The sequence below is a fragment of the Salvia splendens genome, chromosome 2, assembly GCF_004379255.2.
Source record: "Salvia splendens isolate huo1 chromosome 2, SspV2, whole genome shotgun sequence".
In the NCBI taxonomy this organism is placed as follows: domain Eukaryota; kingdom Viridiplantae; phylum Streptophyta; class Magnoliopsida; order Lamiales; family Lamiaceae; genus Salvia; species Salvia splendens.
Genome location: NC_056033.1, coordinates 4,909,932 through 4,934,384, shown reverse-complemented (window position 1 = coordinate 4,934,384; position 24,453 = coordinate 4,909,932). Strand labels below are relative to the sequence as shown.

The 24,453-nt window shown below is 39.7% G+C and overlaps 4 protein-coding genes across 8 annotated transcripts; 1 reads left to right on the top strand and 3 right to left on the bottom strand.

The window, feature by feature from the left end:
- The first annotated feature begins 787 nt into the window (after nucleotides 1-787).
- LOC121784867 (protein-ribulosamine 3-kinase, chloroplastic) lies at nucleotides 788-2,878 on the top strand. Of its 4 annotated transcripts, none has more exons than XM_042183127.1 (9): nucleotides 788-1,009; nucleotides 1,214-1,373; nucleotides 1,445-1,535; nucleotides 1,618-1,692; nucleotides 1,758-1,846; nucleotides 1,921-2,039; nucleotides 2,115-2,255; nucleotides 2,329-2,462; nucleotides 2,544-2,878. In XM_042183127.1, the coding sequence occupies exons 1-9, from the start codon at nucleotides 925-927 to the stop codon at nucleotides 2,688-2,690; spliced, it is 1,041 nt and encodes a 346-aa protein (XP_042039061.1). In that variant the 5' UTR covers nucleotides 788-924; the 3' UTR covers nucleotides 2,691-2,878. The 4 variants fall into 4 exon arrangements, 3 of the variants coding, with proteins under 3 accessions (XP_042039061.1, XP_042039067.1, XP_042039075.1); XR_006046849.1 differs by having other exon boundaries at nucleotides 789-1,009; nucleotides 2,333-2,462; nucleotides 2,544-2,613; XM_042183133.1 differs by having other exon boundaries at nucleotides 789-1,009; nucleotides 2,386-2,462.
- Nucleotides 2,851-5,844, bottom strand: LOC121784859 (ribosomal RNA small subunit methyltransferase, chloroplastic-like). Its single transcript, XM_042183117.1, has 10 exons — nucleotides 5,560-5,844; nucleotides 5,324-5,473; nucleotides 4,540-4,596; nucleotides 4,168-4,266; nucleotides 3,814-3,909; nucleotides 3,593-3,677; nucleotides 3,473-3,525; nucleotides 3,312-3,395; nucleotides 3,134-3,244; nucleotides 2,851-3,049 (listed from the first exon to the last, which is right to left on the bottom strand). The coding sequence occupies exons 1-10, from the start codon at nucleotides 5,806-5,808 to the stop codon at nucleotides 2,984-2,986; spliced, it is 1,050 nt and encodes a 349-aa protein (XP_042039051.1). The 5' UTR covers nucleotides 5,809-5,844; the 3' UTR covers nucleotides 2,851-2,983.
- Nucleotides 5,845-6,198: 354 nt separating this feature from the next.
- LOC121761254 (putative two-component response regulator ARR21) lies at nucleotides 6,199-10,798 on the bottom strand. Its single transcript, XM_042156889.1, has 6 exons — nucleotides 10,493-10,798; nucleotides 8,103-8,214; nucleotides 7,865-8,017; nucleotides 7,426-7,782; nucleotides 7,255-7,331; nucleotides 6,199-7,077 (listed from the first exon to the last, which is right to left on the bottom strand). Exons 1-6 carry the CDS (start codon nucleotides 10,796-10,798, stop codon nucleotides 6,199-6,201), a joined length of 1,884 nt encoding a protein of 627 aa, XP_042012823.1.
- A 3,684-nt stretch (nucleotides 10,799-14,482) lies between these two features.
- Nucleotides 14,483-19,846, bottom strand: LOC121759826 (flap endonuclease GEN-like 1). 2 transcript variants are annotated; one of them, XR_006041770.1, is made up of 11 exons: nucleotides 19,434-19,846; nucleotides 19,022-19,198; nucleotides 18,381-18,551; nucleotides 17,643-17,824; nucleotides 17,295-17,541; nucleotides 17,064-17,193; nucleotides 16,395-16,858; nucleotides 15,990-16,302; nucleotides 15,460-15,651; nucleotides 15,291-15,367; nucleotides 14,483-15,018 (listed from the first exon to the last, which is right to left on the bottom strand). XR_006041770.1 is itself a non-coding variant. In XM_042155453.1 (8 exons), exons 1-8 carry the CDS (start codon nucleotides 19,626-19,628, stop codon nucleotides 16,051-16,053), a joined length of 1,818 nt encoding a protein of 605 aa, XP_042011387.1. In that variant the 5' UTR covers nucleotides 19,629-19,846; the 3' UTR covers nucleotides 15,814-16,050. The 2 variants fall into 2 exon arrangements, 1 of the variants encoding a protein (XP_042011387.1); XM_042155453.1 differs by lacking the exons at nucleotides 14,483-15,018; nucleotides 15,291-15,367; nucleotides 15,460-15,651 and having other exon boundaries at nucleotides 15,814-16,302.
- Nucleotides 19,847-24,453: the final 4,607 nt, after the last annotated feature.

Sequence of the window (24,453 nt, the reverse complement as noted above, 5' to 3'; positions counted from 1 at the left end):
AATTGGAGAGGAAAGAGAGATGATATGATGGTGATGAGAAGAACAAAAGATGAAAGATAGTGTGTTTGTGTGTAAAATGAAAGAGGCTAATAGAAGTATTTATAGAATAAAATAAAGAAAAAAAATTACCGTTAAAATTTTTTAAAATTTTAATTTTTTTTCGGAAAATTGATTTTTTTTAAAATATTTATTGCGTCAGCATGACGATGCCTACTCGCGTGTCAGCGAGTGGGCGTCATGCCGCGCGCCAGAGCTCGCCACGTGGTGCTGGCGCGTGGCGAGACAGCCCGCCACCCCCCCGGGCTACGCGACGAGACGGAGCATCCACATCGGTTTCTTGATGCGGTCTCATCTCGCCGGGACGAGACCGAGCCCGCATCGAGACACCGAAGCGGATGCTCTTAAAATATAAAGAAAATTGAAGCCTCCTCCTCAACCGATGGATGAAAATAGATCTGTTATGAATCTTAAAATCCAAAATTTTATGATAAATCCAGCCGAAAATTCAAACAAAAAACATAATATTAAAAATAAAAAATTATCATTAGATTAGGTATATTTGAATAAAATATACCGAACCTATTTTAGCTTAAAATAGTTTAATAAAATTAATTCAAATTCATTTTAGCTTAAAAAATTAAACCGAACCCATTGAAGCAAAGAAATTCAAGCCGATGTGGAAAATGTAGATAATCGGTTAATATTTCAATATTTGGATACTGTTCCTAAAATATGATAAATACTCCTTAAAATCCATCTTCACCTTTGTTTAATTTTTAACGCACAGTTTACAACAGAAAAATGATTACTTACTACTGAAATTATGATTAGAAATTTAGAAAAGAGACAAGAATTTTGAGATCAGTCGATTAATTTTATCTACTATCGACACAAATTGTGAAGCTGCAACACAACTACAAAGAGATGGCGGCAGCAGCAGCGGGGCTTCTCTCTCTCTCCACCGCCATTCCCTCTCTCTCTCCGCCGCTTCCTCGTCTCCGCTCCCCCGGTAAGTACCACTGTTGCTCTTCACCACAAAACAAAGGGTTTCTTCAATTGAATTTCACTGATTCCTTTCCATCATTGCATGCCCTCTTTCAAAATTGTGGTTGCTGATGAAATGGAGAATTGAGATTGGGTGTTTGTGCTAGTTGCTTTTGTTGATAGCTCTACGATTGAATGCTTAGTAGTAACAAAAATGGAAATTGAACAGTGGCATCAATGACAATGAGTGAGGATCCAATTCGTGAATGGATTCTGTCTGAAGGGAAAGCAACCGCAATAACCGGCACTCGTTCCGTTGGTGGCGGCTGCATCAACCGTGCTTACCGTTATGACACAGATGTTGGGTCCTTCTTTGTCAAAACAAACAGGTAGTGTAAGTATAACACAACACTAATGATCTTATCTCTGCTGAATTGATTGACTGTGTTATCTGATATAGGAGCATCGGGCCATCGATGTTCGAGGGGGAGGTTCTGGGCCTCAGTGCCATGTACGAGACGAGGACTATACGCGTGCCTCAGCCGTTTAAGGTAGAAGGGAAGGAATGGAATGTTATCTGATATCTTCTTGCTTTTGCTAATATAGATATGCTGTTCTTTAACCTCCATTTAGTATGGAGCTCTACCATCTGGCGGCTCGTACATCATCATGGAATTCATCGAATTTGGTGCATCACGGTTTAATCAAGTGAGGGCTTCATCTTCTTCCTTGTTTCTCCATTTGCTTCCATTTGACATTTTCCCAGACATCAGGCTGCACTAGGAAGGAAGCTTGCTGAGATGCATAAAGCAGGAGAGTCTACGAAAGGCTTTGGTTTCGACGTTGAGAATACAATTGGAAGGTCTCCTTTCACATATTCACATCAACTCCCTTTTCATATGCAACATATCTCAGTAGTATGTATGATCTGTGCAGCACTCCACAGATAAACACGTGGACGTCAGACTGGATCGAGTTCTATGGAGTTCATCGGCTGGGCTACCAATTGAAGCTCGCACGACAGCAGTTTGGGGACTCCTTAATCTACGAAAAAGGTTTTTTTTTGTGCCAAAGTTAAGCATACTGACAAGAAATGTTTTACTGTGATTCATTTTTCATGCTTTGCGAAGGACAAAGACTCATCAAGAACATGGCACCTCTTTTCAATGGTGCTGTGCTTGAGCCTTGCCTTCTACATGGAGATTTGTGGAGTGGGAATATAAGCTATGACAAAACTGGCGAACCTCTCATACTCGACCCTGCTTGCTACTGTAAGTCTACATGAACCGAACAAAACTAAAAAATCTGAGGAATCTTACTCTTGGAACCTCTGACATTCTCAAGTTAGGTTGCACTGCCCTAATCTTTGCTGCTGGCTGCTGCCTTCGTTTGCTATTATAGATGGACACAATGAGGCGGAGTTTGGGATGTCGTGGTGTGCTGGATTTGTTGGATCGTTCTATGATGCCTACTTTGAGGTACCATCACTCATGTTTTCTTGCAAGATGTGTTGTTGCCATGTTAGATAGGCTTGATTTCATGTGTCTGTGTTGTCTCAGGTGATGCCAAAACAGACAGGGTGGGAGGAGAGGAGGGATCTGTACACATTGTATCACTACCTGAATCACTATAACTTGTTTGGCTCTGGCTACCGGCCATCTGCTATGGGCATCATCGATGACTATCTCAGGATGTTGGGAGCTTAGCTTAGTTGGTCTGACATTGTGCTTTCAATGTTGTATCTTATGTAAATGCAGTAAGAGATGTTACATTACACAGTCTTGTAATAGCGGATTTGGTTTGATATTTCTGTTTTTGCATTTTACTATGTAAATCGTGTTGTGAAAGCCAAAATCACTGTAGATATTTGGAGGTGAAATTATGGTTTTATTTACATTGAAGAATGGACACATTTGTGTTTCTAAATATATGTAGACCACTCCCTAAGGCCTAAACCATATTAGTAGTCTTGTAATTTCGTCTTCTATTATCGTATCATCTATGAATCCACGATCAAGTTGTGAAGCTTCACAAAATCGTCTAACGTAAGCTCTTCGGGTCTCGACTGCAAACGTGAATAGCAGTAATTAGGTTTATAAAAAGGAAAAAAGAGAGCTTTTAGTGATGGATGAAAATGGGGGGAGCTTACAGTGGGAGGAAGATTAAGGGCACAGAGAGCAGCTTCAATATCAGGTGAAGGGCAAATGTGGTGAAGAGATTTTCTCAGCATTTTACGCTTTCCATTGAATGCAGAGTTCACCTAACAATAACCATTAATGGAAGCAAATGAACTCTTGAATCATCTGAAAATGCAGGTAAGTCATTACCATTGAGAAGAAGCTCTTGAGGGAAGAAACGTGGGGATAATCTGCGGGCTGTTTCAGTTTAAATGCAACGACAGCAGCATCGACCTAACAGTAGCATATTGCAGCATCAGAGTGACGTTTTTGAAGCATGGATTCGCAGTGGGAATTGATGAAGAACATACCTTAGGCTGGGGGAAGAAATTTGACCTTGGTACCTTGAGCTTGTATTCAGGATCTGGCAAGTAAATTTCCAATGAGAGAGGAGTTATAAATTTCAAGACTAATCTGGAACTGTGTATTACCCGAATAGAAGTTCACAAAAACATTAATGGGCCGATGCTCGGATGATCTCAGCGAAGGATCCACAAAGCGCTGTGCTGCTTCGTCCTGAAAAAGATTACGGGGATAGTAGAACGCAGAATGATAGCCAGTGAAGTATACTGTTTGATTTCTAGAAACGGCCAGCGAAACCTCACTCGTCTCGTGTTCAAAGAGGGGCAATATCGTAATTTGTGGTGCATACCTGAAGTAAAAGAACCACCTCAGAGAAGATGTCTCCCATTGGAAGAAGTTGTTTCACCACATCAGTGCTTATGTTGAAAGGTATGTTCGCCACCACCTAGACACGAAAGGTGAAACATTATTGATCAAGGATGCTATAATGCCAATGCTAGAATCTTCTTAGAAAGAGCTTCCAAAGATGTAGAAGATGATAAACTTGTTACAGTGTGAAATGCAGAGGGGGGAAACGATCAAACGATGTCCCTTTGAAACTGGCCTCCGAACAATTTCAGGCGAAAAAGCTTCACATTGTACTTATAAGTAAAGCTATATAGAACCTAAAGTATACAACGAAGTTAAAAAAGAACCTCCAAACCTTTGCAGTAAATGAATTTCCTTCTGGTGGACCTTTAGCTGACAAAAACGAGGACACATGAGATCGAATATGAGACCGTGTAAAATCCTCTTCGATAACCTACACGTTGCAATAAAGAAAACGAGCCCATTTTAGCAGTGTCTCAAGACCAGTATATACGTGAACAGATTCCAGAAAAAGAAAACAAGTTGCTTCAATCAGATTTGGGGCTTTCTGTCATTAACGATGAAACGCCGGTACCAATGCACGGTACAACCCCTTGTAGCTTCTCATAACACGAGCTGGATCAACATACAAGTCTGCTCTCATGAGCGATAACCAGATTTTTTGCATTGAAATAGGCTTGCGAGAATCTAACAGAGGGCGTAGTACCTTCACATATTGTAGTCCATTGAAGCGTTCCCTCACCAGTGATGCCATATAAGGATCCTGAGAAATGAAACCGTAATATCAAGAATCCTAAACCGAGAATAGAGGGCCTTGCAGTTGAACATCATAGTCTTAGTTAGATACTAGTTGTGCATTCCAATTTCCAATTCAAGATCCAGGACCAGAAGCAGGTCTAACATTATCAATCTCACATGATTTTGAGATAACAGAAGCAATCTGCATATAAGGAAAGTGGTCTTTAACACACCTTAGGCTTTTCATCTTAGCTCTGCTTCGTATTTCCGATTTAGACATCAGTAACACAGTACTATCATAGGACTCCAGCACTAGCTCACAATCTTATAATTTACAAATATAAATTCAGAAGTTTTTTTAATAGTACTCCATGAAGTAACATAAAAATACTAGACTCGACAAGGTTTCGTAGTTAGATTTGAGTCATCTTCTTCAACTACATCCTACAGAGTGTAGGGATCCCCAACTACATCAGGTAATCCAAATCTCTCTAATTTAAGCACTGGTCATTTTTGTACAACACCAGTCTCATCTCCTGTCTCTTAAGTCAGTATGACTACCTAAAGCATACATCAGAGTAATGGCTTTTGGATGAAAAATTAACAGAGCCCAATCCAAGAAACACATAAAGTTTAAATCTTGGCAAGAAAAAAGTCCTTCACCGAGCTCAGGTTGTAGCCTTGGATAATAACCCAGTGACATAATGAAAACCTAACAACAAAACAACCCAAATAATACAAAAAAAAACAACCTTTTCGATAGCAAGAACAGTTGCACCAGCTTCGAGTAGCGCATTAGTCAAGGAACCAGTTCCTGGCCCAATTTCTAACACAAAGTCACCTTCTTTCACATTGGCAGCCGCCACAAGCTCCTCATTGACCGACCCATTTACCATGTAATGCTGAAATGAAAGACAAAAGAGATAAACCAATGATTTACAAAGTAAAAAAGTGATCTTTATTGTTTTCAATTTTGAGGATAATTTACCTGGCCAAGAGATTTTCTTGGAAAACGGCCTTTGGAGTTGAGGGCTTTAAGGGTGGAGTGGTAGTCGTCTTGTTTCCTTTTGGAGGTTGTGCTTGAGCTGTTTCCTCGTAGACGTGGCGGTGCGTCGTCGAGGTTGCCGGCGGCCAGGATATCGTGCGACGGTGGTAGAGCTGAATCTCTGGTTTTGTGGAAGGAAAGGATTGGCCGGACCGGATGCAGCAGGAGACTGTTCATTGCTACCATCAACATTTGTTACAATCAAAATTCAATAAAGATAAATATCATTTGAAATTATAAATTATTCGTGCTTTATTAAGAATTTAAGAATATAGTGAATTGTAAAATTACAGTCTACATATAGTATCATTTTAAATTACTTGGCCATCGTATTTTCCAAATACTTGGGTCTATCTTTTAAATAGTAGTACAAAAGTTAAGAAATTTCTTTAGAGAAAGTAAAGTACTAACATACGCGATAAAGTGAGAGATTATTTTTTTTACTATAGAGAAAATGACTCAAACTATATGAGACAGTTAATGATTACAATGTGTGAATTGTGATTACATCGTGTATATAAAAGGAAAAGTTGCTAATAGTAATTTACAACGTTGATGTATGTGTACATATATAGATGATGGCTAATCATCTTGACTAAAAAGGGTCTCATCAAATTCTTGTATATCAAACTGGTCGTATGTGTTTCCTATTCCATTAAACAGATAGTCATAATTTCCACCTTGCTCAAAAATATCTTCCACCGCTAGTGGTGGTGATGCTGGTGGAGGAGCAGGAGAAGAACAATTCTGCTGCAATATATCATCAAGGTATCCCCCCGAAGTTTGTTCGGAGAAACCTGCCTCCACTGGCAGCAACGCAAAATCTTTATCGGAAGGAAGCACTGTCGATGGATTGTGGAAGGGAGCAGCGTTCGCAGAGGTATCCCAAGGCTGCTGCTGGTCCAGCAAAGAGTTGCTGCATTCTCCTGTTTGTTGAGTTGGAGGGCCTTGGAGCTGGCTCTCGATTTTTGGGGCGTACGAGGAGAGCAATTCTGCTTCTTGGCCATGAGTTCTTGATGAAGAACTCCCTAACAGAGAAGATTGCTGCAGAATGTAGCTAGCTGATTGAACAGTGTTCGGATCCATAAAGCGGTGCTGTTGAACGTAGCTCGTGGATTGATCTTGTGATCTCCCTGTAGTAGAAAAATCTGGAACTTTGTTGATCTTGTTGGTGGAGCCATAATCTATTTGGTTACCAATTAATCTGTATCCCACAAATTCACTGTTGCCGGAGTTGTCATAAGATGAGCCATATTTTGCTCTGACGTGCATCATGTTTCTCACATCACTGAGATATGAGCCTCTGATTCTTGCCCACAACTGCGTATCTGATATGGGGTTGAAGAAGAGATCGTTACTCAGAGGTGATGTTAGAACACCTAACTCTCTGAGGCCAGCCCTTGTACTAGTGCAAGGAGGTGAGCCCGAGATATTTTCCTGTTTCGTGTAGCAACGATATTTCTGCAACCGGTGAAGAATCAAATGATGAGAAATGAATTTCATGAGACATGCTCATTATTTTGATGAGATGATTCTTCATTAGTGATTTCAAAACACACATTTCCAGCATTAAATACGAAGAATAGTATGATTCGATTTCTTTGCAAACGCATGCTGATTTCAGTTGTGAAAACGAACCTGTAAATGGCTGGCAACGTTCTCCCTGGTAAGCCACGGAACGCCCATAACTTCGACTATTTTCTTGGGAACAGCCTCTGCGAAAACAAGATGAAAGTGTTGCTGAAACAATGGAAAAAAACTACATAATCAGATTGTCAACAAGTGCATAAAATGATATTGTGATCTTACTGTCATTTCCCAATCTAACAATGGCATCCACAAACTTCTGATGCATTTCCTTTGTCCAAGTAACCCTTTGCTTCTTCCCTTTATTGCGATCGCCGTTGTTGTTGTCACATCTCTCCTCGTACAGCTCCACAGCCTTCCGTTTCTGGTTCAAGCGCGTTGCATCCTTACTCGAGGAAGAAGCCTTGTTTGTTTCAACATTTTCTTGCTGATTAGCTGCTGTCCCCATATTCTCTTCCTTGACTCCTTTTGGATTCACCAAAAAATTACTCAAACCATTTAAGCTCAAGCCAGTCAAAAAATAAGCAGAGAAACTAAGCGGCTCGTCTTTGGGCTCGGCCCTCTTATCCGTACATATCACTGCAAGTAACAACGAGCTGATGCTGATCAAGTTCACATAGATCAGTAATACACAAGCATACCATGACAAGCTTTTACTTACAAAAAACCTTCAATTTCAGCCTTTTGTAGATATTTCGGATGATTGCTTCGCCTTCTGATGCCAACTTGTGCACATTTGTAATAACAAGATCAAGCCTGTCCTTGTTCTCCCATATCGAATGTAGAGCGTCGTAAACAGTTCCAGTATGCAAAACTGAGAAGAAAAACAAGAGACGTCGACTCAGACAAATAACTCTGCAACAAACTCAAACCAACGAAGCTAAAAAGTCCATTCGTACCTTCATGGTTGCAGTGTCGAAGCACCTCCGCCACTTTTTCTCCGCATGCTATGCCATCATTGACCACAAGAATCCCCATAGAGATAGCTTTGTTGGCATTCATCTCAGGAAACTGTAAAAACAACACCATCATCTCCTAGACTAGTAGGGCGGAAGACGATGTCTAGCTTCGTAAAAAAGGAAAGGAAGTAAGAGGGATTATTAGATGACTTACAAGGCTTTTGTCTTCTACGAATTCATGTAGATACATTGAAGATAACTAACAGAAAAACTTCATAGTAATGATAAAAAACAAATTCACTTGAATGTTTTAAATGTGAGAAACTAATCAACTAACAAAACGGTAATGACAAAATTTTGTAGTGCATATAAAAAGCAAGTAAATGAAAGAAGAAATAGGAAATGGAGAAAATGGGCATGAAATTTAGATACATAGCCAAAAAAAAGGTGTAGGATATCAGAGGCATTTAAATACAAGGATTCTGCATTAAATGTAGAATTAGCACATTGCATATGAAGAGTAATTAGATGAATTCACGCCATTTTGATTGCTTTGTGTAGTATTAAAATCACATCACGACATAGATACTCCTATTATATTCCTTCCTTCCAAAGGAAATAGTGAGCGTGAGAGACATTGCTACCATGAAGAGCTATTTACACTAGAAAGGAGTACTAAAAATCTGAACATAATGAGGTAGTAGTAGTAGTAGTATCAATGACAAATAGGTATTGGTGTATTTAGGTTGATCTTTGTGATTCACTGAGGCTTATAATCACTCTATATCAACTTAGGGTTAGTTGAACATTGAAATTTGGTCATATTTTAATTTGTCCCGCATCTATTAAACTTTACAAGCAAATCATGAAGTTTCAAAATTTCTCATTTGTCCCACGATGTTTTTTCCGAGCAAATTCGATGCTACATTGTTGCAAAATTTTGGTATGCCGATATATAGTGACATATATGTGTGTTAATGTGATGGCGTGAACGACTAAACAACGTTGTTTTGAGCCTTAATAAATATAGTAAAATGTATAAAAAAAAATTTGAAACTTCGGGATAAGTCAAAATTTGATCATATATCATGATTTATAAGGCAGTTAACCCTTTTCATAATCATAATATACAATTAGATTCTATATAAATTGATTAGAGATATAGCTTAAATAACAGTACTCCTTTGGTTAGCGGTTATGAGTTTGATTTTTTCTTAGATTTTAAAAATATGAGTCGAAAAAATAGTGGAACTTGGGTCCCACTTTGGCCCGCCAAGTCGTCAACCAAAATTAGTCTATATCTATTGATGGTAAGTTTCTCTCTCTAATGTGTTTCTCATTTATAAGTAACACTGCAGCAACATTTTCAATCATTTTTTGTTAGTATCTTTCTTCTTTATCAATTGTGCATGAATATGTGTTTTCCGCAAGATTATTTTTTGTGGACGGATGTAACCTCAATTTTATAATGAAATATGAATTGAATGAATTAGTCAAATGTGAGGTTTACATACTATTTATTATAAAGTGAAATGATACTTCTATTGTCAGATGAAATGAACTTCTATTGTACTATCAAATTATGCAATCGCAATTAACTTTGCAACTTTGATATTCGGATCAGCATATTATCATAAACTTGAAATAATTTTTAAGCATTTAGCTCCTTTTGGAATTTATAAAATCAAGATTGACTTCCGAGCATCATCTTGTATAGAAAGTTCGAAAGTTCACATCCATGATTAAAGAACAGTCTCGTTTTAGATACATCAAAACCTCTGCGTTGTCAGGTGTTGGTGTTGGAGTTGTCAGGAGATGTGATCACGGTAGATCGAGTATTGAAGAACTACGAGTAAGCGATAAACGAGAACGAAGAACACACCGGAGTTTACGTGGTTCGGCCGTAAAATGACCTACATCCACGGAGGAGACGATCTACTATATTCACTTAACAACAAGAAGAGAAATACAAAGAATTACAATCAATGATCACACTCAAATCACTCCACTCCAATTGAGAAAATCCTAACTCTCGGAACTATCTAATGTGGAAGATGATCTCACAAAGATAGTGTGTTGTTGTAACTTTTTTTAATTAACTTTGCTATGCTAGGATCTTGTATATATACTCTCCCAGCTCCACGGTAGATGGCTCGGCTCACACACAAGCTTCACTTCTCATCCCAACCGTTTTAACTAACTCCACATAGTTAATTGCATGCAGGTCCCTGAGCTTTTACAACTTGTTCAATTATCTCACACCATGCACTAACAAATCTCCACCTTGTGACTAGTGAACAAGTTCTGATCGCCTCCTCTCCTCCCTTCTTCTAGTTCTGCTCCAATCCGATCAGCTCCAAGCAATATCTCAACTTGGTGCTGAGGATTACCTTTGTTAGCATGTCTGAAGCATTATCATCCGTTGACACCTTTGTCAGCCTAACTGCTCCCTTATTTACCTCATCACGTATGAAATGAAGCCTCACATCCACATGCTTGCTCCTTTCATGAAAAGTCTGGTGCTTAGTCAGGCAGATTGCACTTGCAGAGTCACATTTTATCTCCACAGAATCTTGCTTAACCCCAAAGTCTCCAAGGATCCCCTTCAGCCAAAATGATTCCTTCACTGCCTCAGCAAGAGCTATATACTCCGCTTCTGTAGTAGAGAGAGCCACTACTGATTGGAGACAAGACATCCAACTCACAGCAGCACCATTTAGAGTGAACACATAGCCAGATTGTAACTTTCGGGTGTCATAGCTCACTGCATAATCTGAGTCTGAGAAACCAATCAACTGATCTCCACCTTAACTCTTGTTTCTTCTGAACACTATAGCATAATCAGTTGTTCCCTTTAGGTACCTCATCAACCATTTAAGGGCATGCCAGTGCTCTATCCCAGGATCAGCCATGAATCTACTCACTACACTCATGGCATGGGCAACATCAGGTCTGGTACAAACCATGGTGTACATTATACTTCCAATAATGCTAGCATAAGGGATCTTGTCCATTTCCTTTCTCTGTGCATCAGTGGTTGGACATTGCTCCTTGCTGAGCCTGAACTGCTGTGCCATAGGGAGTGTGACTGGTTTTGAGTCCTGCATCTTATCCAGGTAGTCATTCTGTGTTAGCCTCAGCTCACCTCTGCCTCTGTCTCTAATCATGTTCATGCCCAGAATCTTCTTGGCATTGCCAAGATCCTTCATATCGAATTCCTCTTGCAACTGGCCTTTAACCCTCTTTATCTCAACTAAATTGGGAGCTGCTACTAACATGTCATCAACGTAGAGCAGCAAATAAGCTGACACCTCTCCATCCACCTTTCTGATATAAACACAATCATCATACCTGGACTTCTCAAAACCAATTCTCAGCATATACTCATCGAACTTCAGATACCACTGTCTGGAACTCTGCTTGAGACCATACACACTTTTTCTGAGGAAGCATACTTTTCCTTCATCTCCCTTCTTGACAAACCCCTCGGGCTGCTCCATGTATATAGTTTCTTTTAAGTCACCATGTAAGAATGCCGTTTTGACATCCAACTGATGTAATTCCCAATCCCTTTGCACAATAACAACCAATAGAAGTCTTATGGAGCTATGCTTGACCACGGGAGAGAATACCTCATTGTAGTCGATTCCCTCCTTTTGTGTATAACCCTTTGCAACCAAACGTGCTTTATATCTCACATTATCATTCTGAAATGCTTCTATCTTCTTCTTGAAGACCCACTTAGAACCCACTGGCTTCTGATTCTTTGGCCTGAGAACCAACACCCAGGTCTTGTTCTTGTACAAGAGTCAATATCTTCTTGCATTGCTCTAAGCCATTTATCCTTCTCTGGAGTCCTCACTGCCTCCTTGTAAGTGGAGGGCTCATGATAATCGATGTTCTCTGCCACAGTCAGTGCATAATACACCATATCATAATCTGCAAATCTTACTGGAAGCTTGTGCTATCTCCTTGGCCTATCAGGCTTTGGTGTTGGGATTCTGACTTGATGCTCATGAGTTTCTCCAGTCCCTTGATGTGAATTGCTCTCACCGTCTGATTTGCCCTCATCATATGATTTCTCATCAGTAATTCCATCTGTACTAGGTGGCTCCACTTCAAACTGAGTACTCTCTGGTTTCTTACTTAAGAATGGCATCTCATCTTCTTTAAAAATGACATCTCTGCTGATCACAACCTTATTTCTCCCTGGCTCAGTGCACCATAACCGGTAGCCCTTCACTCCCTTTTGGTATCCAAGCATGACACATTTAATGGCTCTGGGCTCCAATTTCCCTTGTCTCAAATGTGCATAAGCTCTTGATCCAAACACTCTCAACTTGTTGTAATCACCGGATGAGCCATACCACATAGCATCTGGTGTGTTGAAACCTATGGCTGATGAAGGGCATTTATTAATGAGGGTAGCAGCAGTAGCAGCAGCCTCTCCCCAGAAAGTCTTGGGCATTCCAGAACCAAGAAGCATACACCTTACCCTCTCAAGCAAGGTTCTATTTACTCTTTCAGCCACACCATTTTGATGTGGATTATTTGGAACGGTCCGGTGTCTCTTGATCCCCTTTGATTTACAAAACTCATCAAACTGAATTGAGAGAAACTCCAATCCATTATCGGTTCTAAGACATTTGAGTGACCTTCCCTTCTCATCCTCAACTTCCTGACACCATTCTTTGAACTTCACAAAAGCATCAGATTTCTCCTTCATAACATAGAGCCATACCTTTCTTGAGAAGTCATCTACAACAGTCAAGAAGTACCTGCCCCCTCCTATGCTCTGAGTTTGTGCAGGACCCCAGATATCACTGTGTGCATACTCTAGAGGGGACTCTGATGTGTGCTTCCCTTTCTGATAACTGAGCTTCTTGCTCTTTCCCAATATGCATTGCTCACATTTAGAGATTTGCTCCTCATCTAGCTCTGGCCCTGTCAGTATAACTCCAGATTTCACCAACTCTTTGAGCCCAGATACACCAACATGGCCCAATCTTCTGTGCCATATAGAAAAATCAAGCTTCTCAGTGAGATTAACCTCACTGCACACTGCCTTGGCCTGGAGATAGTAGAGGTTATTATACCTCTGAGCCTTCATCATAATCTGTCCTTCCTTCCCGACCTGCATGATGCCATTCTTGGAACTAAATTCAAAACCCTTTTCTCCAACAACCCCAGAGAGATTAAATTCCTTTTTATCTCTGGAATGACCTTACATCAGTGAGAATCTTGAAAGATCTATCTTCCATCAGGAACTTTACCTTTCCATTTCCTCTGACTTTGCATACATGATCATTCCCAAGATGTACTGACCCCTCAGACTTCTCAATTTCCATGATCCAATCCTTATGCGAAGTCATATGAAAACTGCAGCCTGAATCCATTACCCAAGAATTTGAAATGTGCCTGTCAGTGATGTTCATCACTTGAGCAACTTCAACCTGCTCTATCAGCTGTATCCTGAACTCTCTGATCTTCAGCCAGCTTTCTTTTCAAAGCGTAGCAATCTTTCTTGATATGTCCTGGCTTCTTGCAGTGATAGCATGATCTAGTTTCCTTCCCCTCAGATGACTTATCCTTCCAAGATTTTTTCTGCCATTTCTTCTTTGAAGATTTCTTGCCATCTGCTTTGATGTGCAGAGATTCAGCTACTGCATCAATGGATTTTGAGTTAGATTTCTGCACCTCCTTCAACTTCAAGGCAGAATACACTTCCTCATATGTTATCTTCGAATCTCTACTCAAGAGTATGGTATCTTTGAATTGCTCATAACAGCTTGGCAGAGAATTCAACAACATCAGAGCCTTATCCTCATCTTTGATCTTTTCATCGATCATTTCCAGATCATCTACACACTTCCCAAAATCTTCCAATTGCTCAAGAACGCCTTTACTTTCAGAGATCTTGAAGTTAAACAGCTCCTGCTTCAAATGGAGGCGATTTGCCAAAGAATTGGTCATGTAAAGTGACTCAAGCTTGGCCCAAACATCCGCAGCTGTCTCCTCTTTGGAGACTTCACGCAGCACCCTATCTCCGAGGCTCAGGATCAGAGTGTTGTAGGCTTTATCTTGAAGATCCTGACTATGAACGGCTGTTTTTTCACCCGCACCATCATGCGCGGACGCCTTTTCATCCGCACCACCCTTGGTGCTCTCAAGATCTCCCATAGCCCATGCTGCATCATCACGACTCTCATCTTGAGTTTCTAGAGATCGAAATCATTCTTCCCGGTGAACTTCTCCAAATCAAACTTTGCAGTTGCCATCGCAATCGCATTCCCACAAACGGCGCCAATTTGTGATCACGGTAGATCGAGTATTGAAGAACTACGAGTAAGCGATAAACGAGAACGAAGAACACATCGGAGTTTACGTGGTTCGGCCGTAAAATGACCTACATCCACGGAGAAGACGATCTACTATATTCACTTAACAACAAGAAGAGAAATACAAAGAATTACAATCAATGATCACACTCAAATCACTCCACTCCAATTGAGAAAATCCTAACTCTCGGAACTCTCTAATGTGGAAGATGATCTCACAAAGATAGTGTGTTGTTGTAACTTTTTTTAACTAACTATGTTATGCTAGGATCTTGTATATATACTCTCCCAGCTCCACGGTAGATGGCTCGACTCACACACAAGCTTCACTTCTCATCCCAACCGTTTTAACTAACTCCACATAGTTAATTGCATGCAGGTCCCTGAGCTTTTATAACTTGTTCAATTAGCTCACACCATGCACTAACAGGAGATGAACAATGTTTCTCTCTGTGTTGCGTCATGTCACTCATCAGAGGTGGTGTTAGGACGCCTAAACCTCTGAAGCCGGTCCTCGTGCTCCAGCAACGAAGTGAGTCTGAATTGTTTCCCATCTGTCTCATGTAGCAGCGATATTTCTGCAACGAGATCAACTAGCTTTCTTGAATGAAGAATCAGATGATGAGAGGAGAGTGAATTTCATGAGACATGCTCATTATTTTGATGACATGATTCTTCATTAATGATTTCAAAACTCACATTGCCAGCATTAAATTTGAAGATCTCATAGCATGTGCATAGTATGATTCGATTTCTTTGCAAACGCATGCTGATTTCAGTTGTGAATTCAACCCAAAAAAAAAAGATGAATTTGAATCCACATCATCTCAAATGTGGACTAAAAACGAACCTGTAAATGGCTAGCAACGTTCTCCCTGGTAAGCCCAGGAACGCCCAGAACTTCGACTATTTTCTTGGGAACCGCATCTGCAAAACAAGACGAAACTGTTGCTAAAATAATGGAAAAAAACTACATAATCAAATTGTCAAGAACTGCATAAAATGACTTGTGATCTTACTGTCATTTCCCAATATTTCAATGGCATCCAAGAACTTCTGGCTTCACTTTACGGTGATTGTCGTTGCTGTCTTCACCTCTCTCCTCGCATAACCCCACATCCTTCTGTTTCTGGTTCACGATCGCTGTATCCTCAATCGGAGGAAGAAGCCTTGTTCGTTTCAACAACGGCAGCATCAGAAACAGGTGATATCTGCATGTCAGATCCTAATCAACTAACAAAACAGTAATGGCAAACAATTCTAGTGCTTTATTCACACAAAACCAACTAAATGCAAGAAGAGATGGCAGATGGTGGAAATGAGCATGAGATTTATATACATAGCCAAACAAGGCCTCAGGTATCAGAGGCATGTAAAACACAAGTATTCTGCATTAAACAGGAGTAATTATGTTTGTTCACGCCATTTTGATTGCTTTCTGTAGCATTAAAATCAAATCACATGAGAGAGAGACATTGCTACCATGAAGAGCTATTTACACTTGAAAAGAGTATCAATATCAACAAGGCCAAAACAGGAAAACCGAAACCTTATGTTAGACTAATGCAGGTTAATTTACAGAAGCAAAGTGTCACGAGATGGTGGCGGAATTAATCAAATAGAAGGCGCCGTCTGGCGGACTTGGAAAATCTTGGACTTGGATCTCTCCTTTTGTCGTTGGAGGAACCAGATCCCTTCTCGGAATCCTCCTCAGGCTTGCTTGAGTTACGCAGTTTGGAGGAACGATAAAACTCTTTAATGCTTAGCTGCACTCCGCTGGATGTGGATGATTCTGTTTTTTCATGTGTTGCTTCAGTGGCCGAGTTTGATTTCTTTCTTTTCGACTTCACTTCTTTCAGTTCCTGTAATGTACAACATGGTTATTGTCAGCATGCAGGAAAGTTTATTCAAAAAAAGAAACTACTACTTTCAAATAGAGAGTGAAATATCTCACCTTTTCCTTTAAAAACTGGTTGGCTTCCTCTGGAAAAGCCTTCTGTACAAGCTCCATATCTTCATCAGTCGACAAAAAACAACCTCCGTTTTCAATATGAATATAAGGAGCATCCGTATCTTCACTCAGATCAAAAGGTTCATCAAGGTCTACTACCAACGGTAAATCAGATTCTTGAGGAATTGGATTGCCAGCATCCCTCAAACTGGCAGCAGCCTTCTTCCATTTAACAACATAGGATTGATGTCCGTATCTTGTCTTAACACTCTGAATGCTATCAAACTTGTACGATCCATATAGTAAGTCACTGGTTGGGGCTGAGGCCATATCTCGTAAATATAATGTTGATAACATCGGTAGTATTCTTTGCCTAATATAAGATGGTTCCCAGCGTTGCTGATAAGCAAGGTAATCAACCAGCATTTCCGTGTTGGGACTTTCCCATCGTAAATGTGGCCTATCGTCTGTCACAAAGCCAAACAAAAAATATTAAAGAATCGTTAACATGAAACTGCCAGAGAACAGAAAGTTAGAAACAGTAGCAACAGATGAGCTCTTCATCTAATTCCTAAAACATCAACATCCATCCTTCTACCATTTCCTCGATCAGCATGTTTTTTTGTATTCATGCAAAACGTATTGACATATGATAAGTTCTAGCCAACGTACCAATTCCATTATGGTTGCTCAGGTACATCTGTAAAATTTCATCATTTGGAAAATTTTCCTGTGATGCAATCTTTCGGCAAACTGAAAGTTTCCAGGAGGCGTCTTTCTGCTTAGCTTTTTCTTCTCTGTCCTGAAATCAGATAGCACACTAAGATTAAGACGATGCGAACAGGAAACTAAAATTCAAATTCAGAAGAAGAAATACGAATGAGTGAAGGACTAATTCTGTACCAAGTAACATGAAGTGCACAAACATTTGAATCCGGCTGGTTTGTGAGAACAACTCTGGCCAGCAGTTGAGTTGCAATGTTCACAAGAAAACTTGAGATGGGCTTTTTTATTTCCTGGATGGCCACAGTGAGAACAGTGAGGTATTCTTAGCTTCAAGGATTTATCGTTCGAACAGCTTGCAGATTCATCTTCAGCACTATTGTCTCCCTGGATCACCAGTGGTTCTCCTCTGGCTACGTCATGCAGCCTGAGTAACATGCAATATATAATCAAACAGCAGTATTAAAAGAGTGATGTTTTGAATGATTTGTAGATAATTAAAAAGGGACAAGCATGAGAAACACAAACCTGTTCAATATTTCATCTTCACTAAAATTTTTGACAAAGCGAACTGCAGTTTCAAGCCCAATTCCATTTATACCATTTAAATCATGATCGCTTCCAACCATCAAAGAAATAGCTATCAAGTGATTTCTCCTTAGACCAAGACCTGTCTCAATATCAGATATATGGTAGCACTCAAATGGCTCCTGTCCAAGATATGAAAGCTACATTAACTGTAGATCATATAGACACTGAAATACCAATAATTACAGCAAGATAAAATATTAGTTTAACAGAACGGAGTCAAGAAAACCTCGGCCATAAAATGAATAAGTAGTGCTTAATGGGAGTCATTTTGGAGGGGACCATTCAAACATTATTAATTTATTATCTTAGTCAGCCGAAATATATTATAACATCGCTGCTGGCAGGGGGTTTCATTCCAAGAAAATCATAAGGTTGAGGCACATTTGGAGCTTAGGCTGTCTAGAACTGAAAAGAACATTTTATTCGCGAAAGAAAGATATCAACTATAGGACATATACAAGACCATCTTGTGGTTCTATAAGCACCATATGTGGTGGCTCTCAAATTTAGTACTAGTAGAAAAGAAAGTTCAATACAAATGATCAACACTCTCCACTAGATGTACATAATATATTTCATGTAATCATGTGTAATTCACTTTATCAACAAAAGAGAGTAGGTAATAGTAGTTCATCTTAGATACAAACCAAAAGTAACTGAGTAAGAGAAACTTACTTTCGAGTTTCGCTGGATTCGCTTTACCACACACTGGGAACCATATAGAAATGCATCACTGTCAGCAGTAATACAAGCATCGACATGTCCTTCTCTATTTAACTGAGCACAGAGAGCTTCAGCTTCTCCTTTGGCTTTCAATATAGGCATTCCAAGGAGTTCGAGCAATTCCTACCAAAACACAAAGGAATTATCAGATAGCTCCAGAATTACCCTAAGAACATTAAAGTTATGAGCTATATTAAACACATCTAAATTCATTTCAAGGTGTCAAGTTGCCCAAACAGAAAGAAACTGTTCCAAAATAAACAAGTACAAGGCTCTGAGCAATGCCAAAAATGTAATGTGCATGTAGATTATCTAATCAGGCACATTTAGTAAGTCAAAACATGATTGTTCAATTTCAATGAAGACAGTGACATAGTAACATTTACTCCTAAAATATTTTTGTTCTTGTATCATTTTGACCACATTGAGTACACTGAGAAAGCAGGAAAATGAAACTAAAAAATCTAAACATAATGAGTTAGAATGAATGACAGTCATCCATTCAGAAAAACCATAACCAGCAAAGACAATCACGAAGCAGATCTATGCGAATCCATATCCACACATCACAGCAGTTTGAGTACGCAACTCACCACACATTCTTCAATACATTTCAGAAAGGCTCGATTCCTTTCAACTGATACACCTTTCTCTGTTTCTGGCAAACTTGACAAGTCCGTACCAGATGATCGGAAGTACCGCATTATCCTTGCCTGAGATTTTAACGGGGACGGAGTCCCATCGAGTACAAAGACCGGGTAGGCTCCAAACTGTAACAATCAACCAATGCTATGACATTACAACCATTTCAATATCAGAAACACACATACAAAAATCATATCCAATCGAATTAAAAATTAATAAAGCAATATTCCCATCGCCTAGATTAAGAACTTCCAAATTTACAAACTACTTTAGTTCAGTATCCCTCCTACCAAAAATCGAGACAATAAAGATAACCAAAAGAGGTCCATGCACAAGATTGTTGTACAACAAGACTTGTACCTTGGAGAAAAGATTGACGGTTCGGAAAAAGGTTGTGCGAATATGGGGGTTTCTAGTGTAGCCTTTAATGGCAGTCTCCTGCTGCACAATCCAGTACGACAAGTCCACTGCAACGCGTTTGTTTCTCAGGAAATCAAAGCCTTCGAATCGGGCGTAGGGTTTGAGCAAATCCCAGAAATGCCCTCCAACCCCCATTGCAATTCGACTGAAGAAATTGGTGATCAGTGAAAGATCATAGCTTGGGGTTTTTGCAATTGGGGCGGCTGATAAAGAAAAAAGGTAACGCTTTTAATTCAATTTCTTAGGGGTTCAATCAATTCTTTTAAGCGAATGCGATACCGATATGGAAACTGAAAATTGAAAATTAACCGTCGTTCCAAATACTTGGTGCAGAGGTGAGATTTTTCGGCGTCGTAAAGGTCAATATTTATGAATTTTATTCGAATTTCGTGCGACTGGATTCCATGAGATATATCTAAAAAATACACGTACACCGTTTCCATTAGTATTAATTAATTAATTAAGGGTATAAGTTTAATGGAATGAAAATGTGAGGTATTATTAGATTAAGAAAATTAAAAAAAAAAAGAAAACGCATTGCATTGGGCGTGCTATCGTCCGTCCGATACGTGTTCCATAGCCTATCGTCCGCGGACGATGCATCGGGCATCGTCTGCATAGCTACAGTGGCGGACGATATCACGTCCGATGTATCGGGCGGACTATCGTCCAGCCCACTATGGATGCTCTTAGTGATATAATAGGAGCAACATATATAATTAATTTGGTAATACAAATATGACTATAGATAGAAACTAGAATTATGAAAATGAAAGTTATATAATGTTATACGTATGAATCTAATTTGTGATATAGTGATTGATTATGAAAATATAAGACGTCAAACAATACACATTATTAATTGTTTCAAACTAACAATTTCTACACTATTTTTCATTAAAATCAAACAAGTGTAGTAAACTAGACTAGCCACTAAGAAATACAGGTATATGTAATTAAACATTTAATTGATCGATGATGAATATGTTAAGAGTAAATAAGTGATACAGTAAATAAAAAAACCAATCAAGTCAAATTCGTTTACATAAATGATAAATCAAATAAAAATCGAACATAAAAAAGAAAAGAAAAAATGTTGATTATGAAATAACCCTTGAATGACTTTATAATTTAGTGATTCGGACATTCATATGGTGTTTGATGTATGCCTAATACTACTTATAAGTATTAGGAGTACTTAATTTATGTTCTTAAGTATTAGGAGTACTTAATTTATGTTCTTATTATTAGAGCTATTAGAAATGGGTCACTCACCCCTTAAAAGGCCTTATAAGGGGGAGGGTTATCCACACTTATATAGATTAGATGAGATCTTCACCAAGTCGATGTGAGACAGAATTTTTAGAGAATTTAACACGCCCCCTCACGTGTGGGCCGGAAAGGACATCGGTCTTCCACTCGTGAGGTAGATAAGAGATAAAGAGAAAACCATCATCGACTTGGGCCCGCTCTGATACCATATTAGAAATGGTTAGAAGTCTCAAGATCGAAGAGATGCATGAGAAGAAGATTGGCTTGATCAAGCCATCGATGCATGAGAAAGAGATTAGCTTGATCAAGTCATCGATCAAGCCATCGATGCATGAGAAGAAGATTGGCTTGATCAAGCCATCGGTCGATGACTTGATCAAGCGTGTTGGAGGAGAAATCAGAGAGGATGAAGTGGTGGAAGAGGCTATGGCAGAGGAAACAACAAGGTGGTGTGTCAACTTTGTGACAAGCCTGGGCATACTGCAGCAAAATGTTGGCACAGATTTGAGCAAAATTATGCCCCTCCACAGCCGCAGCAACCTCAGTTCAGAGGGAATGCTCAAAATCAGCAACATGGCTTCTTCAGTCCATCAGCACATCTGGTGCATTCTGCTGCAGCTAGGCCTCCTCCATCTCTGAGCACTGGAGCATCATCTGAGTTTGGCTATGATTCAAATGCTTCAACTAGCTGGTACCCAGATTCTGGAGCCACTCACCATGTCTCTGGTGATTTAAGCAACCTCAACACCAGTGCAGAATACACAGGAGGTAATGGTCTCTTGCTTGGAAATGGATCTTCTGTTGCTATCTCTAATATTGGTGAATCTATTTTTAAACCTCATTCTTCTAGTTTCAATAGGGAGCTTACCTTAAAGAATCTCCTACATGTTCGTAGCATAACCAAGAATCTCCTCAGTGTGTCAAAATTTGCTAGGGATAACTTTGTCTTCTTTGAGTTTCATCCCGACTTTTGTTCTGTCAAGGATCTGGGAACCCGGGAAATCGTGCTCAAGGGAACTTTTGACAAGGGGTTGTACCACTTTCTAGTAGACCATTCACCAATCAAGAGAAGCTCTAGCTCCACCACTTCTCTGTCCACTCCTTTCAATCAAGGCAGTCCAGCCATACACAATGTCATATCCAACATACCAGCACCTAGTGCTACTTCAAATCAAGTTGTTGACCCTGCTTTAGCTTTGTGGCACAATAGACTAGGACACCCTACTCTAGATATTGTCAAAAGTGTTCTCAAAAGTTGTAATGTCCCGTTTGATTCAATGAATGAAACCCAGTTATGTCACTCTTGTTGCATCTCTAAAGCACACAGACTTCCTTACAATTCTTCTGAATCAATAGCTTCTTCTCCCCTTGAACTCATCCAAGTGACCTCTGGGGTCCATCCCTAGTAATTTCAAGAAATGGTTATAAATATTATGTCTAATTTGTGGATCATTATTCAAGATTCACCTGGATTTATCTTTTGAAAAACAAGAGTGATGTCTCTGATGTGTTCAAGTTGTTCAAGGCTTTGACAGAAAATCTTTTTCAAACAAAAATCAAGAGTTTTCAGTCTGATTGGGGAGGAGAATTCCAAAGCTTAACTTCATTTCTTAAGGAAAATGGAATATCTCACAGGATTTCTTGCCCATATACTCCTCAACAAAATGGATTAGCTGAGAGGAAGCATAGACATGTTGTGGAAACTGGTCTCACTCTTTTGGCCCAGTTTTCACTTCCTATTAAATTCTGGGATGATGCTTTTATATCTGCTGTGTTTCTGATAAATAGAATGTCTTCCAAGATCATTGGCAATATCTCTCCGTTTCAGAAATTGTATTCAAAGGAGCCTGACTATTCTGCTTTAAGAGTATTTGGTTGTCTATGTTTTCCTCTTCTCAGACCCTATAATAAGCACAAGCTTAACAGCAGATCAATTAATTCTATTTTTCTGGGATACAATGGCTCTCACAAAGGCTATAAGGTTCTTCTCCATGATGGAAGGGTGATCATTTCTAGAGACGTTGTTTTTTATGAGAAAGTATTCCCATATTCTTCAATCTTCTCTTCTGGTGTTTCAGATTCTCACACATTGTCTCCACCAGTAAGCACATCACTGTCGGCTGATATCCATATTCCAATTGTCTCCTCTCCTACTTCACCTCCATCACCTCATGCTGATCTACCCAGTGATGGTTCACCTCAGTCATCTCCACTTCATCATTTCTCAAATTCTTCTCATCATACTGACTCTCATCATTCAGTCACTGATACACACTCAGTCTCAGGCAATCAACACTCTCATGTTGTTTTGAGTGATCATCATGTTGCTGACCCAGTTCCTGCCAAACATCACATAACTACTAGGTCCAAGTCTGGGATCTTCAAGCCTAAAGTATATACTCTGCTCATTTCTCCACATTACACTCCCAGATCAACTCAAGAGGCCTTACTCTTGCCTGCATGGAAGGCTACCATGCATGCTGAGTTCACCGCTCTTCTAAAGAATAAAACATGGATCTTGACTGCCCTGCCTCCTGGGAAGAACCTTGTAGGATGTACATGGATATTCAAGCTAAAATTGCACCTTTCTGGAGAGATTGCTAGGCACAAGGCTAGACTTGTAGCTCAAGGCTTTTCACAACAACCTGGCTTTGACTTCACTGAGACTTTTAGTCCAGTGGTCAAGCCGGCCACTATCGGGCTAATTCTTACAATTTCTGTGACTTTTGGTTGGAATATTACACATTTGGATGTAAATAATGCATTTCTCAATGGTGAGTTAAAAGAAGACATCTACATGAAGCAGCCTTTTGGTTTTGAGCAGGAAGGTTCACATCTAGTTTGCAAGTTGAATAAAGCTATCTATAGCCTTAAACAAGCTTCCAGAGCTTGATTCTTCACCATTCACTCAGTACTTATCACACTTGGCTTCATTCAGTCCAAAGTTGATGCTTCAATGTTCATCAGGAAATCAGGTTCTGAGTCTATCTATCTCCTAATCTATGTTGATGACATGCTAGTTATTGGAAACTGTCCTGCAGCCATTGAGAAAGTAATTGATCATTTAAATGCTTATTTCTCTCTTAAGAATCTTGGTGATGTCAATCTCTTTCTTGGAGTAGAAATTGTTAAAACTCAGCATGGACTTCACTTATGTCAATCTGCATACATCAAAGATTTATTGAAGAAGGCCAACATGACCAGTGCAAAAGGTTGTCCTACACCCATGGTTTCTAGTTGTGAGCTAAGCAAGAATGTTGGTGAGCCAGTCTCTGATGCTAAACTGTACAGAAGCATTGTAGGAGTGATAAGGCCTATTTCATGCATCGGTTTAAAGGGTAGAAAGTATGCTACTTGATCAGTTTCACGCGGAAAGTGAGTGTTAATTGTGCAGGAATGCCGCTTGACCAAGGGCAGCAAGGCCAAACTGATCAAGCTGGCGCAGAATGCAGAAAAGGCCAAAAAGAGTATGGGTTGATCAAGTTGATGGTCAAGCAGTTAGCCAGAGGACCACTGCAAAATAGAAAGAGGGCACATATATCCGATGCGCTGTAAAGCGATCCTCAATCGGTTATCAAGGACCACTACATTCTAGAAGGAGGACACGTATCGACGGATGAGACGCGCAATCCCAGTATGGACGAATATTCGCTGCCAAAGTTGTTATCACAGCTGGAGGTTGTTGTGG